The sequence below is a fragment of the Uloborus diversus genome, chromosome 3 (assembly GCF_026930045.1).
Source record: "Uloborus diversus isolate 005 chromosome 3, Udiv.v.3.1, whole genome shotgun sequence".
Classification (NCBI taxonomy): Eukaryota; Metazoa; Arthropoda; class Arachnida; order Araneae; family Uloboridae; genus Uloborus; species Uloborus diversus.
Genome location: NC_072733.1, coordinates 204,214,879 through 204,230,159, shown reverse-complemented (window position 1 = coordinate 204,230,159; position 15,281 = coordinate 204,214,879). Strand labels below are relative to the sequence as shown.

General features: G+C 33.8%; 1 protein-coding gene across 1 annotated transcript in view; it reads left to right on the top strand.

Annotated features, from left to right (window-relative positions):
* Positions 1 to 15,281, top strand: part of LOC129219139 (bridge-like lipid transfer protein family member 1) — a 222,328-nt gene that overhangs the window by 168,880 nt on the left and 38,167 nt on the right. Inside the window, 3 exon segments of the mRNA XM_054853459.1 lie at positions 7,711 to 7,794; positions 10,237 to 10,463; positions 12,247 to 12,374. Coding sequence (XP_054709434.1) covers positions 7,711 to 7,794; positions 10,237 to 10,463; positions 12,247 to 12,374 — 439 coding nt within the window.

Genomic DNA, 15,281 nt, shown 5'->3' with positions numbered 1-15,281 from the left:
AAGTTTGAACAAATTTGAAGAAAATAATTATAGTGAATTTTGCCACCTTTCAGAAGTTGCCGCCTGTAGCAAGGGCTTGCTCCTATATATGTAGTACAGTTCAACTCACTTAAAACAAGCGCAAAGAGACTGCAGCATTTGCTTGTTATATATAACAGAGTGCTCATAAAAAAAAAGGGTTTGTGGAAAAAATCATGAAAATTTATACATACTGAGTTATTTTTATATTTCAATATAACACCAAAGTTAGCTATTTGCTTTGAACTGTCTTATTTCTCTCTTTCTTGTTATTTTTTCAAGGATTTCGTGGTATGAAAAACATTGCCAATGGCATCTGCGGCTTAAAATAGTTCGAATTTTTTCTGCACTTTAGAAACTATTGAGTACTGTAAGCCCCGCTTAATCGGGTAATGGATAAACGAATAACCCATTTATACGAATAAAACCTCCTGGAACCGAATATTTCCTCATAGATGCAATGCTAAAGATCCCCGCTTAATCAAATAATTTCCCCGGATAATCTAAAAATATTAATCAGCTTTCACAAACAATTTTGATGAGAAACATTTTGAATTCATTAGAAAAAAATTAAGTAAGAACACTTATTGTTTGCGTTCGACGAACCTCACTGATCGACCGGTGAGTAACCGGTGACTAACCGCAGAGTTCTATCATCTTTCGGTTACTATTTTAAGCTGTTGATTGGTTGATTAAAGCATGTGATCGGTTAACTGGTTGAGCTGGTTGCAAGCAAGCATTGACTTAAACTATAAAGTAATAATTATTGCCAACTGTCTTTACATTAAAAAAAATAGCGCAGTCGATAACCTGATTAAATAACTCAAATAAATACTGTACACAATTTAGACAATGATAAATTGACAAATATTTAATGTAAGATACGGTAGACAAGGAGGGGGGAAAAGGGTGTCAGAAAGTGTTCCCAAAAGATCTTGAGTGAGCAATCGCCTATTACGGAATTTTTCAAAAACCAATGCTGTTCTGAAAAGAAGTGCCAAAAATAAAGATTTCATAACTGAAGTTGTAAGCTACTTTTTATAATTTTCATACGTACTTGTAATATACTTGTTTATAAAGGGTGTCCCAAAATTAACGCAAGATTTGAATTTGCCACCATTTTTTCCATAAATTGTTGGCAGCCATGAAAAAAGAACAATTTGACAGTTGAGAGTTTAGGGTTAGTAAAAATGGAGTGTTATGGTACCATACAGCTAGAGAGAGAGAGAGAAACATTTCAATTACTGCATGAGGCATTTCCTGGTTGCGCACTTTCTCATTTCAGTGATCAGAATTGGCACCCTAGATCGTGTGATTTAACATTTTTAAATTTCTTCTTATGGGGTTATTTGAATTCAAAGGTCTATGTCAACAAGCCCACAACCACCCGTGCATTACCGTGTTGCGATACCGAGCGCCAATAACAGTAACTGCTTGACCAGCCTCAACTTTCATTATTTTTGAAATGTTATTTCAATAATGAAAACGGGTTATTGTATCGTATAACGCTCCATTTTTAATAACCCTAAACTTTCAACTGTCAAATTGTTCATATTTCAAGGTTGCCAACCAATTACTGCAAAAACGGCAGAAAATTCAAATCTTGCGTTAATTTTGGGACACCCTTTATAAGAAACTATTTTGTTGTTTATTTACCTTATTTCTAAAACTTAAAAAATAACACTAATTATTTCCCTTAAAAACTTGTTTTTTTATTATTATGTTTTAAGACAAGTTGTAAATTTAAAAAGGTAAATAAAATTTCCCCGCTTAATCAAATAATATTTCTTGGAACTGACGATATTTGATTAAGCCGGTCTGACAGTATGTCCAAGGCTTAAGGCTTAGAGCTACAATATCCTCAGAAGTATATCTCGGAAATGATTTAACATTCGCTTCAACAAATATAATTTCTAAATCCTCCTAAACTCCACGAATTTTTTAAAAAAAGGCTGTCTTCACTTTTTCTCAGGATTTATGTCTTTTTTTTTTAAATTCAAAATGTTAATTAAATTTTTCGAGAATAATGTTTTCTGCAGTGGAAATTGACAGAAATTTTATGAATGACAAAAATATTGCTCGCTTGAAGCGGGGTTTGCTTGATAAGGTGAGTTACGTTCTTATAGGCTTAACATTGTACCAGCCAAAGCTTTTTGATTCCCTCGCTAAATCCAAGTTCTCGTTAAAACAGGGCTCGTTATAAGCAAATTCGACTGTATTAACCAGATACACTACAAGAAATGGTTCCGTAGGTAATTGAGACCTTTTAGTAAATAGACAAGTGCTCAAACAACATGTGCACAAACAACTTCTGCCGTAGCCTCTGATAGGATGGAAACAGCATTGTATCCTCGTTGGGTATGTTTTTGCCCATTTACTGCAAAATTCGCACAGTCGGTGGCTGCAGCTGAGTTTTGCATCTAGTAATATTACAACATGCTTCCTTCGCCCTGGATCCGGCACTTGATGTACGAGAGAATAACCTGCAATGGTACCAGACAGTCCGGTTATCACATCCAAAGACTGCAGTTTTGTTCTTATTAGAACTCATCAGTCTGGAATAGTGTGAACAACCGAGCTGGAGGCAGATATCAACTCACTGGAGCTGAGAGCGCCAACAAACTGGTAGACAAAGTAAATTTATCTCACCAGTGAGTGTCCGCAGCATGGTACGGTTCGACTTGTGGCGGGTTATACAGCATGTAGCTCCAGTGGCGCAGCCAGAAAATTTTTCTGGGAGGGGTTTTCAAAATCAATAATTGTTGCTTTCTTTCCCATTCATTTACAATGCGTAATCAAGGGCGCACATATAGGGGGGTAGGGGGGGGGCTCAGCCCCCCCCCCCTTAGAAATGAGAACTTCCTTGCTTTTAGTGCTTTTTTCTTTGCAAAAATGTATAAAAATTTCTTTTCCAGCCATTAATGACTAATATGAGCCAATAATGAATAAGTTATAAAAAAATGTCAGATTTTAACATCTTTAATCTGTACTAAAATCGGTTTCCATGGGGAAAATATTCTGCTAAACCATGGGGAAAATTTTTGAGCTCCCCCCCCCCTTAAAATTTTGCATATGGGTGCCCTTGTGCATAATTATTCAATATGAAAGAATTTCTACAGATTAGTTATTATTCATTCTAAGTAACTTCTTAAAAACAATTAATAATTCGTATTGATGTCACTTTTATACTTAAGAATTGAAAAGTAATTTCTGACTGCTTCCCGATTATTAAAAACAGTAAACTATTTTTTTGAAACCTATTCCGCTTGGAAAAGCTCAAATACTCTGCTTTTTCCCTTGATCTTAATGGAGGAAATGAATGTGCTTGTGTTCTAGGGTTGCCAACTCCTGAAAATGTTCCCCCTAAACTCCACTCATAAAACCCCTAAAAACCCCTAATGACGTCAGAAAGTCGCGTGATCTTTTAACTGTGACGTCACACAAGGGATTAAAAGATCACGTGACCATTGCTATTTTTCGTTGCTGAGTGGAATAAAGTCATTTTTATGTCATTTCTGATCAAAACCAATGGTTACAAAGGTTAAAAAAGTATATGTAAGTAAAAAATGCATGAAACAATCGAAAAATAGCATTTTCATAGGTAAAAAAAGAACGTTTTTACCTAATAAAACCCTAAAACTAAAACCCCTAAATTTACCCCTAAAAATTTTATCCCCCTAAAAAAATTCCATTCTAAAATTTTCCCCCTAAATTTAGGGGGAAAACCCCTAAGTTGGCAACCCTGGTGTTCTGGGAGGGGTTTTAACCCCAAAACCCCTCCCGTGGCTGTGCCACTGTGTAGCTCTGTAATACTACATGAAGTACATGGCTGGTTTTAAGGCTAATACAAATACAAATACAAATGTGACGACCAGCAACAGGCTCTGGGCCCAGCTAGGCTGGTCCTAGTCAATTAATTAGTCCCCAATGAAGATCAATGGCCCTCTTAAAGCTATCCACTCCCTTGCTCATTACCGCCTCTTCCGGTAAGCTATTCCAAGTGCCCACGACCCTGCTAAAGTAGTAGTTTTTCCTGATTTCCAAGTTAGCTTGAGATTTAAATAGCTTAAAACAATGACCCCTTGTCCTGCTTTCCCCGCAAAAATTTAATCCATTTACATCTTTCATTTTGATAAATTTAAATAACTGAATCATGTCCCCTCTGACTCTCCTTTGCTCCAGGCTATACATGTTAAGCCTATTAAGTCTGGTATCATAATCTAAATCCGAGAGTCCCCTTACTAATTTAGTTACCCTTCTTTGAACCCTTTCCAATACAAAAATATCTTTCTTCAGATAAGGCGACCAAAACTGAACAGCATACTCCAAATGAGGTCTTACTAAACTCCTATATAAAGGCAGAAGAACTTTCTTAGATTTGTTTGAAATAGATCTATTGATGAACCCAAGCATTTTGTTGGCTTTGTTACTAGCAATACTGCACTGTTGACTAAACTTGAAGTCCTGATTTATAAAGACACCCAGATCCATAACATTTTCTGCCTGATTTATGACTGAACACTGTAAACGATATCTCATACGCTTATTTCCATGACCTAAGTGTAGCACTTGACATTTCCCTACATTAACTGTCATACCCCATTTATCTGCCCACTTAGTAATATGATCTAAATCCTCTTGCAGCTGTTTTACTTGTTCTTCATTTTCGACAATCCCCATAACTTTTACATCGTCAGCAAAGCAATTCATGCTTCCAGAAATATTTTCATTGATGTCATTAAATGTCATAAAATGTATGCCTTTACGTGCGGCAGTGATGGGAAAATTGTATCACAGCAATGCATTTGAATTTTTAAATCTCAGACTTGTTTACGCAGGGCCGACGAGAGACCATGTCAGCCTAGTCGAAAATTAGAGGTCACAGCTCAGAGTTTTGTGAGGAGAGTGGGGGCTGTGGACCAAACTAACAGCAGGTTCGCCTTGGCTCTCAGCTGCCCTGCCTTTACCCCTAAAGCAAACCAATTCCCACTACTACTCCGTATCCCTGACACAGCTAGTCTAGAGGGAAAATGATTCCAAATTCTAGAATTTCAAAGCTTCCAACTCGTATCTCCTAACCTAAAATTGGCTGCAACCCCGGTTATAAGTAAACCTTCACCTCCACATAAAAAATTTCTCCTTATGCTACAATGCCCAAAAACATCTCTTGGGTGTCCATTTCCAGGGCTAGCAGGCCCCTTGTGAGCCAGCTTCAGTTTTGCCTGGCACATGGCAGTCCAAAGAGAAGGATGAGCAGGGCATCCCCCGCCGGGCGGGAGTGAAGACATGACAGCGAGCCCTAAACTGAGCTTTAGCTGCATTAAAATGTATTCTTTTTACTTTTATTCAGTACTAGTAGTACCCACACGGCTTTGCTCATAGTAGAAAATTAAAAGGTCTTTTGGTTCGCCTGTATATTTAAATGATGTATGGTGAATTTCTCGCCAATTCGCTTGCTCATGTTACAGTTCCGCGTTATGATGATTTCGTAATTTACTATTCCACGTTGTGATAATTTGTTCGGAGAAATTTTCTGAAAATTGGAATAGAAAAAGAACAAAATCAAATTTTTGAAAAATCGCTTCAAAGTGCACACCCTCATGCTACAAACTTTGCTAAATTTCATGAAAATCGGCCAAACGGTCTAGGTGCTATGCGAGTCACAGAGATCCAGACATCCAGACAGAGAGACTTTCAGCTTTATCATTAGTAAAGATTTAATTTAAAATACTAACACATTCCTGTCTTTTTTAATAAAAGGAAAGATAACATGGTCAGTCTCTTTGGACGGCCCTGCCCCTGCTTTCCTACACTCTGTGCGGCCTTGGTCAGGACTCACAGACTCGCCGACCCTGCAGTGTGTGTGGGGGAGGGGGGGCATGCCACTGAAAGTGCCCCCCGGCCCTTAGTGACATAGAAATTTAGTAGGCAGTTAGCCGCCCTGCTGATTTTTGGCAGGGGGCCTCAAAATTGATAGATTCGGGCCTATCCCTGGTCATACTATGTTCTTTCATTGTTCGTATTACAGTACATGTAGGTGTAATTAATTTTATAATTTTTGTATTTGAATAAAATTTCTTTTTTGATGCTACACTTATTTCAGGGTAACAAAAAATTAGTTTACATTTTACTGATGAAAAAACAACTGACTTCCCTTAATAACTAAGAAGACATACTGCAATCACACCTGTTTAAACGAAATCAAAGAGACCTATTATGATCTAGATGAACTAAAATAAGTAAAATACAGTAAAAATGTGTTTAGTTGAAGTAAAAAGAACTTATCTCTGCACAATGTGTATCACCATTTCAAAACTGGATGTATCTTATCAATGTGATTATTTGTAACTATTCTAGAAATTGGCTCCAACTTTTGAATTTAAACTTGTACATAACCCAAACTATTAACAAAAACTCTCATTTTGCTTCATAAGTAAACATATTTTCACTTACTACTTGTGCAAATGTATTCAACGTAGGGAAACAAAACATGTTCAAATCAAACAGATATTACAATAGGCAGTTTAAATTCAAAATTCTCTAAGTATTATTCAATTGTCATTGTGAGAAAATTATTTGAAAATCTTTGACCCTCATCAGATTCATTCTCATCGGATGATTATCAAATCGTAATTTTCCTTTAAACATCATGCGTTTTATTCAAAACAAATACAATATGCATGTGGAACATATAAAGCATTTCTTAAACGGCAACATTTTTTATCCAGTTTGCTTTCTTTTCCAACTGTAGAACTGAAAGTTGAAAAAATAATAGCACGGAATATATCCATTACACGAGCGAACATGAATTCAACATCAAAACAAATATTGCATCACGATTTTAACCATCTCAAACCCAGGGAGCTCAAACCTAATTCTCTCATTGGTTGACATCAGTTAATCGCTCCAAGTACATGTGATTATCATCGACCAGTAGCTCCTACCCCAACTTCTCACTTGCGATTGTCCAAATTGTTTCACTTGAATTCGACTGCCAACAGCGATTGCAAATCTCGTCGATTGCGATTGTCTTTTTTGCGATTGTGTAGCGTTTCACTTGAGTCCAGCCGTAAGTCAACACCCAGATTTCACTTTATTGTATGTTCGACACTCTCAGTATGAGTGAGCATTAGAGTTTTAATTTTGTTAAGGCCATCATTACTAAAGCTATATTTGTGTGATTATTAAAATTCTTTTGTATATAAATATATTTTTTGTATTAATGTGATTTGGCCCATGAATCAAGCTAATGTTATATAACACATAATTAAAAAGTTGAAAAGTTGCTTTGCAAGATAAATACAGCAATTATTTCTATATCCGAAAACCTATTGATGGCTAGTTTTGGATTCTAAAGGTAACTTTAAATTTTAAATCATAAATTTTTAAAAGAAAAAAGCTCAATACACTTAATTTTATTATTTTGAATTATCTACATAAAACTTCACTATGTTTTGTGTTTAAGTTACATAGAAATGATCAAAAGAATTTAAACTAGATTTTTTTGTCAGTTCATCATTCATTATTTTAAAAGGCAATGGAGAAATCTTTGAAGATGTATTATTTCTCATCTGTGTATAATTTTTCTGAAGTTTAATTTCAATAAGTTCATTGATTTTCAAAAGAAATTTTTGTTATATCTCTATATAATGTATGCCGGCAGAGTAAACGATTCATTCTTTTTCAACACAGGAAGCTGTTGTAAGTCCTCATATTCTAGACTTTCTGGAGCAAGCTTTAGAACCTATACCAATTCAGCTAACCAAGACACCTCCAGTGATTGGTAATACCCTTAAACCCTTTTTTCGTGACCTTTTATATTAAAATGTAGTGAATCTGTTTCGTAAATATTAACTGTGTTTAGTGGCAGGGTTGCAGACTCTGAGGGAAAATGGCCGGCTCCGACCCCTGCATTTTGAAACAACCGACCCCGAATCTGATTTTTTTTTTCCAATTTTTCTCCTTGTGAGATGGGGGGAAACCCTAAACAGTGATTGAAATATAAGTTATTTTCTATAAAATTTCCTGTGGCGTTTTATTGCAAACCTAAGATACATACAACATTCAAAATTTAATTTTAAAATCAAATTTTAAATAGTTTTGATTTTTAAAGTGCGATTTCACAAAATCCCCATTTTTTATTTAAAATGAGAAGGATTATTTTGCTCTCCTTTGAATGTTTAACAAATTAATAATGGTCAAATCATGTGAATTCAATTTTTGAAAGCTGTAACTTTAGAACTTCCTTGCAAAACCCCCGGGTGACAACCATCTAGGGGGGGGGCAACACCCCATGTTAATTTAAGAGATTATAAAAAATATAAATATGTTAATTCTGAAATATTTCCATAATAAATCTTAAATTATATTTCCTCTACGAAATTTCAATGAAAATAAGGTGTTGCTAAAAGAGGACGGGTTACATATGCATCTGGAACAAATTTTACACAAAATGCTTTGTACGAATAGCTTTGAAACTATACCTATATTTCTTCTTCCTCAATTTTGAACTTCAATTTTAAAAGCTGTTTCAGAATTATAAACTTGATGTAAAGATTTTAAGATTAACTTCTATTGAGTTTTGTAATCAAAAAATCATATACTGATTTTTTTCATACCTTTTAATGAGACCCATGTTTATAGAAGTCTTTAGAATTAAAAAAAATATGTGTTATATTTTATTGGATCTTTTGGATTAGCGCTTTTACATGGATTATGCTTCTTACAACATTGATTATGTTTTTATACTGATGATGACTTGAATCAAAGAAATCTTTGAAAACGTGCATTATTTGAAAAGTTTGAACTGCCCAAAATCCGCAGATATAATGTATTTATTTAAGTTCAGCCTTGAAATTAATTTGTTAAATTTATTTAGAAAAACTAACTTTATAATTACTGTAATTTTTCATTGTTTTTGGCAGCAATTAAAACAACTACATCGCTACTGTTTCACAAAAGGTTGCGAATCAGAATTTCAAAGCCCTCATATAGAAAGTTACACTTCAGTATATCATGATGGCTGCTGTAACTATCATATCGTCAAAAAAGAGTCACTACACATCATTAGATCTCATCAGTAGGATACCCCTTTGTGGCGGCACAATGAACTGACATGCATAAGTTGATGCCACTTGTTGGTGACTTAGCAGCAATGAATTGCAAGTTCAATGTGAATGTCACATATGCATCCTGTTTTTATCACTGTTTTTAGGAATTAATTTTCCATTAGCAAGCCTGATTCTTTAAATTCTGGGCCCCATGTAAAAGCCAGTAAAGATTCTCTTCTGACCCTTGGGTAAAATTGAAACTCTTGTTGATTAAATAGTTTCAAAGTTTAAAGTTTGAACATTTTAAAGGAATTTTCTGATTTTTGAATTTTTTTTAACCCTTTTTCAAGAGCCTGAGCCCTTGCGCACCTTGGGACCACCAGGAATGCAGATCTAGGCTTTCTCTTCAGCCATGTTGCTGCAAAGTAATGTTAAATTTAGATAGTCACAACATGACTCTCATGAGATGTTTTGATTTGGTCACTTTGTGACTAATTTTCACTATACATTTTGGTTACTATGATGCTGGGATGTAAATAAATTGTCTCAATCTCAAACCTCGATTTGATAAAATTTACACTGCTTTTGGACGTTGCTACACATTAGCTTTTGATGTCATACATGACAACAGTATTGTAACAGACCTGTCTTGTAACAATAACGAAAGGGTTGCATCTCGGATGCTTTAAGGAATTAATTAGTGCAGCTGAAAATTTGCATTTGAATAACTTTGTTGATGACAGAATGAGTAGACTGGTTTGGTTTTCGGAAATAAAATGATATATTCTGTATTAAATCATATTGAGGTCACAATGTAAGGTCTTTACAACATTATGAGGTGACCAGTTTTAATTTAATTTTTACTATTTCAGAAGTCAGCTGAAAATTTCATGCTTCACAGCTTGACTTCTTCCAGACATTTCAATGTAGTCACTTTGTGAATATTGATAGTTGTATCTCACAGTGACTTCACCGCAACACATACTTTTAGGGCTATTGCGTGCATTTTTTTTCAAACGCTTATTTGTGTGGATTTGTTCTCTGTTTTTCACTAGTGAATTATCCATGAAATCAGATTATCTGCTATATCTATGCTGGTGAATTATGTAATTAATTAGGAGTTTTCTCTATCTTAATACATTCAATGTAATTTTTGTATTCTGAACAGGTTTTTTTTTCTTTTGTAGATTCTAATAAAAATGAAGATGACAGTGCATCTCTTGTTACGCCTAGTCAATATGCATATGCATCATTTCCTGTTGATGTTATAGTTTATTTTCGCATGCAGCCTTCAATTTTAAGATTCAGTTGTTTGCCTATATCCCGTGTGGAATGCATTTTAAGATTACCATCAGTAGATTTAGTTTTTTCTTCAAAAAGAGCTGAAGACGATCTGTATGCTGCAAACAACCAAGATTCATCATCATTCAAGCTCAAAGGTGTGACTTAAAATATTTTTTTTTTCCTCTAACTTTTGTCGCATTAGTACAAAATACATTTCTTCTGTCATTCTTTAGTGTTCTATCAAAAATACACTTTAATCAATCCTGAGGATTCATTCAGTCCTTATGTTTTAATGACATTTATGTTATTAATGACATTTAACTTCATAAGAAGTTTTTAGGAAGCACTTATTTTTACTGAAGCCCTCCCTTACTTGTTTTCTTTTATCTATTGGTGAATAAAGTGGTATTTTTATTTTGCAAATTTATAATTTTCAAATGTTTCTCTACTCTAGAAATAAAAAAGGATAGAGACACTATCACTTGTTCTTAAACTTTAGGAATCACAGAAATATTGCTGATTTGAAGTAGGGTTTGCGTGCTAAAAAAAGGTTTTGGGTCTCTTAAACTTAACAATGTACCAACCAAATATATTTTGGTTTCCTTGTTAGCTTCAAATTCTCATTAAATCGGGACTTTTTACAAGTAAAGTGGACTGTGATTAAGTGGATGTTCATTAGCTTTCTAAAATAAACTCTCATAAAAGATCAGTTAAGTTTCTCCCTTAAAGTTTATACATTAAATTCATAATGTTTTGTGAATGCATCAAGGCATACATCTTAATCACAGTAAATAAAATGGCCTTATTTATTAACATAATGTGCTGCACTAAGTTGGAGCACTCCATCTTTTGTTGCTAATTTTGTCTGTAGTGAATTTATCTTTATGTTTGTATGCATATATTTGTGTGTGGGTGCACATCTATGCTTGTACAAATATCTATGTTTAGTTAATCTGTACCATGGCTCATGCTAGGATATTGCACATTTTCCACAATATTTTCCATAATCTTACTCAATAAAATTTTAATCAATTTGCATGCAGTTCCTATAAAAGTCCTACTTAACATTTTTGGTAAAAATCTCACCTTGGATTTCTTCCTAACATGTTCTCTATATGCATAACAACAGTTTTCAGTGTTCCATCATTCATATTTGTTAAGATTCTCAAAAAATTCTGCTGATATTTTTTTTTTTTTTTGCTCTTCATTCAAAGAACAACATCTGATTGTTGTAATTCAGCAATTAGACTTTCAACTATCCTAGCTTTCTTCATTAGTATGTAATTATTAGTTATCAGAGGAAATGAATATTAAGTGTTGTGATAAATGTTTAGATAATTTTCCTTTAGATGTAGGACAAGGATTGTCACTTATACCAACCTTTCAAGTTTAAACTTATTTTATAAAATTAATGTTCTCATTCTATCCAAAGCACTAGAACTCATGCCTTCTGAATCATAGTTTCTGTTTTTCAATGATTTATATGCTGGTTAGACTGAGAAGGGTCTCACCAATTTTCTCATTATAGTGATGATGTTCTGTCCTGTTTAATTTTCAACGAACCTAACACAAAAGTCCAAAAATCAGTTGTCTCCTAAAATAGATGTTTATAAGATTTTCACACAGATCATAAGCTTTTTAAAAATTCTATTGATAAACAGTTTTAAAATTACTATTTTGCTTGAAAATGTGCTTAAAGAATAGAAAGCAATAACAAAATAATGTTTCAAATTTGTTTTACTGTAACTAAATGAATGCTTTTTATTCCAGGTTTTGTTTAATTATTTTTAAAGCATTTTTTTTTAATGTTTAGTTCTTTTGAATTCTTTTCCTTCTATTGAGTTGTTATTAATATTTTTCTTTCCTTAAATTTTCAAGGCCTTCGTAAAAATAGTGGAAGTCTTCCGATATTTGAATCAACATCTGTTTCTCAAACTGCCGTTGGTGGTTTAAGTATGACTGGATGCTTAGCTGATTTCTCTCTATATATATTTCATCCATATGGTGGAGCCAAAAAAGCAGGTTAAAATAAGATTTTATTTATTAGAAAGACATACTGCTGATAAATATTGTATAATTTGGAATTGCATTCTTTATCATTTACATTTATATTTTACTAATTATGAAACATGTTCCTATATTTTATTCATGGACAGGCTGGGACTAGCTATATGTTTAACTGCCGAATTTTTCAGCATTCCGTCCTCTTTTCTTTTTTCTGTAAGAAAAAAAAAGAAAAACACCCTTCTGATCTATAGCGCCTTTAAGGAGAAGTGATAGCAGAAATAAGCATCGATGGTCACTGTTTTGTTGCCAACATCTGCTACTTTTATTGCCTTTTTGCTGAATTGACAATTTTGTTCCTATTGACCGTTGGTTAGTTAACACTTGATTTTTTCTTTTAGTTTTGATTGTGTTTCAACCACAGCTGCCCCAAACATGAGTTTTTGAAAAAGGAAGCACATTTTCCTTTTTTCAGAGAATACTTTTTTCTTGTAGTTTGGATGTTAAGTTTGATTTTAAGGAAGCAGTAGCATAAGTCGATTTTGTTGATGAAAAAATATGCCTGCAAAAAGTGTTATTGAAAATGCAGGATTTTGGCACGTGGGGACTATTGGGAATGATTTGGCATTTACTGCCCAGAAGTTTTTATAAACCGCACAGAAGTTGCATGTTTTCTTATTTTTTCTCTGTATGAAACAATTTTATCATTGGAAACTGCTTTTAGCGCAGAAATTCTTTTTTTGACAACAGTTACACCAAAGTAAAATTAAGCAAAATAAATGTTAATTTTACAACCTACCATCTTGTAGACATCCGTTTTAGTTCTCAAAAAAAAAAGGTGAAATTAAAATGAGCATTTTGCTTATCCTATTGGCAGTGTTTCCAGACTGCCCAGTGCCAAACTGGCAACAGAATCACCTCAAAAGTCTGAGGTCCTGGTTAATTTGAGGTGCTTTATTGACATTTTAATATATGTATTCAATAGCTAAAAATTTGAGCTGAATATTGAAATTATTTGCTCTTGTAAAACTACAGTTGTCTCTTTGTTTAACAACGCTCTATTTAACGACTTTCTCTACTTAAAGACGACTTTTCACGGTCCTAGATGTTCCATTATAGTTTTAAAAGCATTCTATTTAAGGACGCTTTCTATTAAGGACAATTTTTTTGTGGTCCCTTGAAAGTCGTTAAACAGAGAGCCGACTGTATCTTTATTACATAAAATAAAGTAATAAAAAGGTGTTGGGGAGAGATCAATGTCAACAATACTTGCCAAGTGGCATGTAATATTCATCAACTACTAGACATGAATTGATATATGCTATGAAGATAAAAATTTGATGCAAAAATGAATTGAAATTAACATTGTTTTGCTGCAAGGAACAAGTACACAGCCTTTTTGGAGCATCAATTAAAAGGAGAGAAGGACAACTTGATGCTGGCTGTTTGAGTTATACAAGAGCGAGTCAAGAAATAAGTTTCCCCTGTTGACTGTGGTTGGAGTTGTGTATGAAAGTCAAAAAATAGAATGAGACGTTAAAGATAAGATATAACTTGATTTTTCCACATAAGTACCAAGGACATGGAGACATTTGTCATACCACTTGATGTGCTTCAAAAAGCCCTCCCAGAAAGAACTGAGAGTTTTGCATGCAGAAGAAGTGTTTAACAGCTTGTTTGATTTCAGCATTGCTTCCAAAGCACTTTCTGCAAAGATTCTTCTTCGAATAGAGAATCAGATGTTGCAGCATGATTTTGGGTTCCCATCGCCGAGTGTACTCTTGCATTGTCTACCCAATGGTGTTTCGGTGTCTTGCGCGATCACCTGCAGTGTCCTCTTTGCTCATAGCCATTCAATGCTTCGTCGATGTGCAAATCCCTGATATTTTCCTGAATGGCTTTTTGAAATTTATCAAGCAGTATGACTAATGTCTCAACTTGGTACTTACGTTAGCAATTAAAGTTATGTCATATCTTATCACCTTATATTGTTTCACTTTCATACACACTTCTGTCCACAATCACCAGGGGAAACTCATTTTCTGACTCACCTTTGTGTGTACAAAATTTTAATCTTCTACAGCTAAGTGTTTTTGTATTCTGCAAGACACATTTGTAAATAGTTAAAAAGAATTTTTTGCTGCTTTTCTAAGGTTTTCTTTGAACATTCAGGATTTAATGTTTTTAATATTTGAAGTAAATTTTAGTATGATTTTGTCTTGGATTCACGAGTAAAATATTTTCCACTGAATCTACTTAGATATTTTTTGCTGTTGTTATTTAGAGTAGTATCTACTGTAGCTTCACTAAAGTGGTTTTTCATTGTTGAATCGAAATGGTTATTTTAAGAAAGAACAGAAACATGCCCTTACATCTAGTACGTCCTTTAGTATTCATGGACACTTAACTCAAATACTAGGTGCCAACTTATAGTTTGGATGACATCATTTTGCTTTGAAACTTATTTTTCCACGCAAATGGTGTTTTATCTTTACAAAACACTCTCTGTTAAACATTTATAGTAAATCATTTTTAAGTCTTGCATTTATTTCTTTTATGAAATGCAGTGCAATGGTACTTAATTTTAAAACACTGCAAAATAAAGTGGTGCATTTTTGATGCATCAAAAGGATATTTATATGTTAGACAAAAATTCAAAACTGGGTAAACAGATGACTATTTTCAATTGAATTCATGAAAAAAGTTGTAAACTCTACAATTGTGATCTTGAAATGCTGTCTCGTTCTTTTTCTTGCCAAGTGCAGATATTTATTTCTCCTCTAACAATATCATTCTGCAGTATTTCTATGGAAGACTGAAAATAAAAGGTTAGCACATATTTTGTTGCAGTTAATTGTTAGTGTAAATATTGCTGCATTTCTAATGTAAAGTTTTGTATGAGATTCTCATTGCAATCAAAATTCA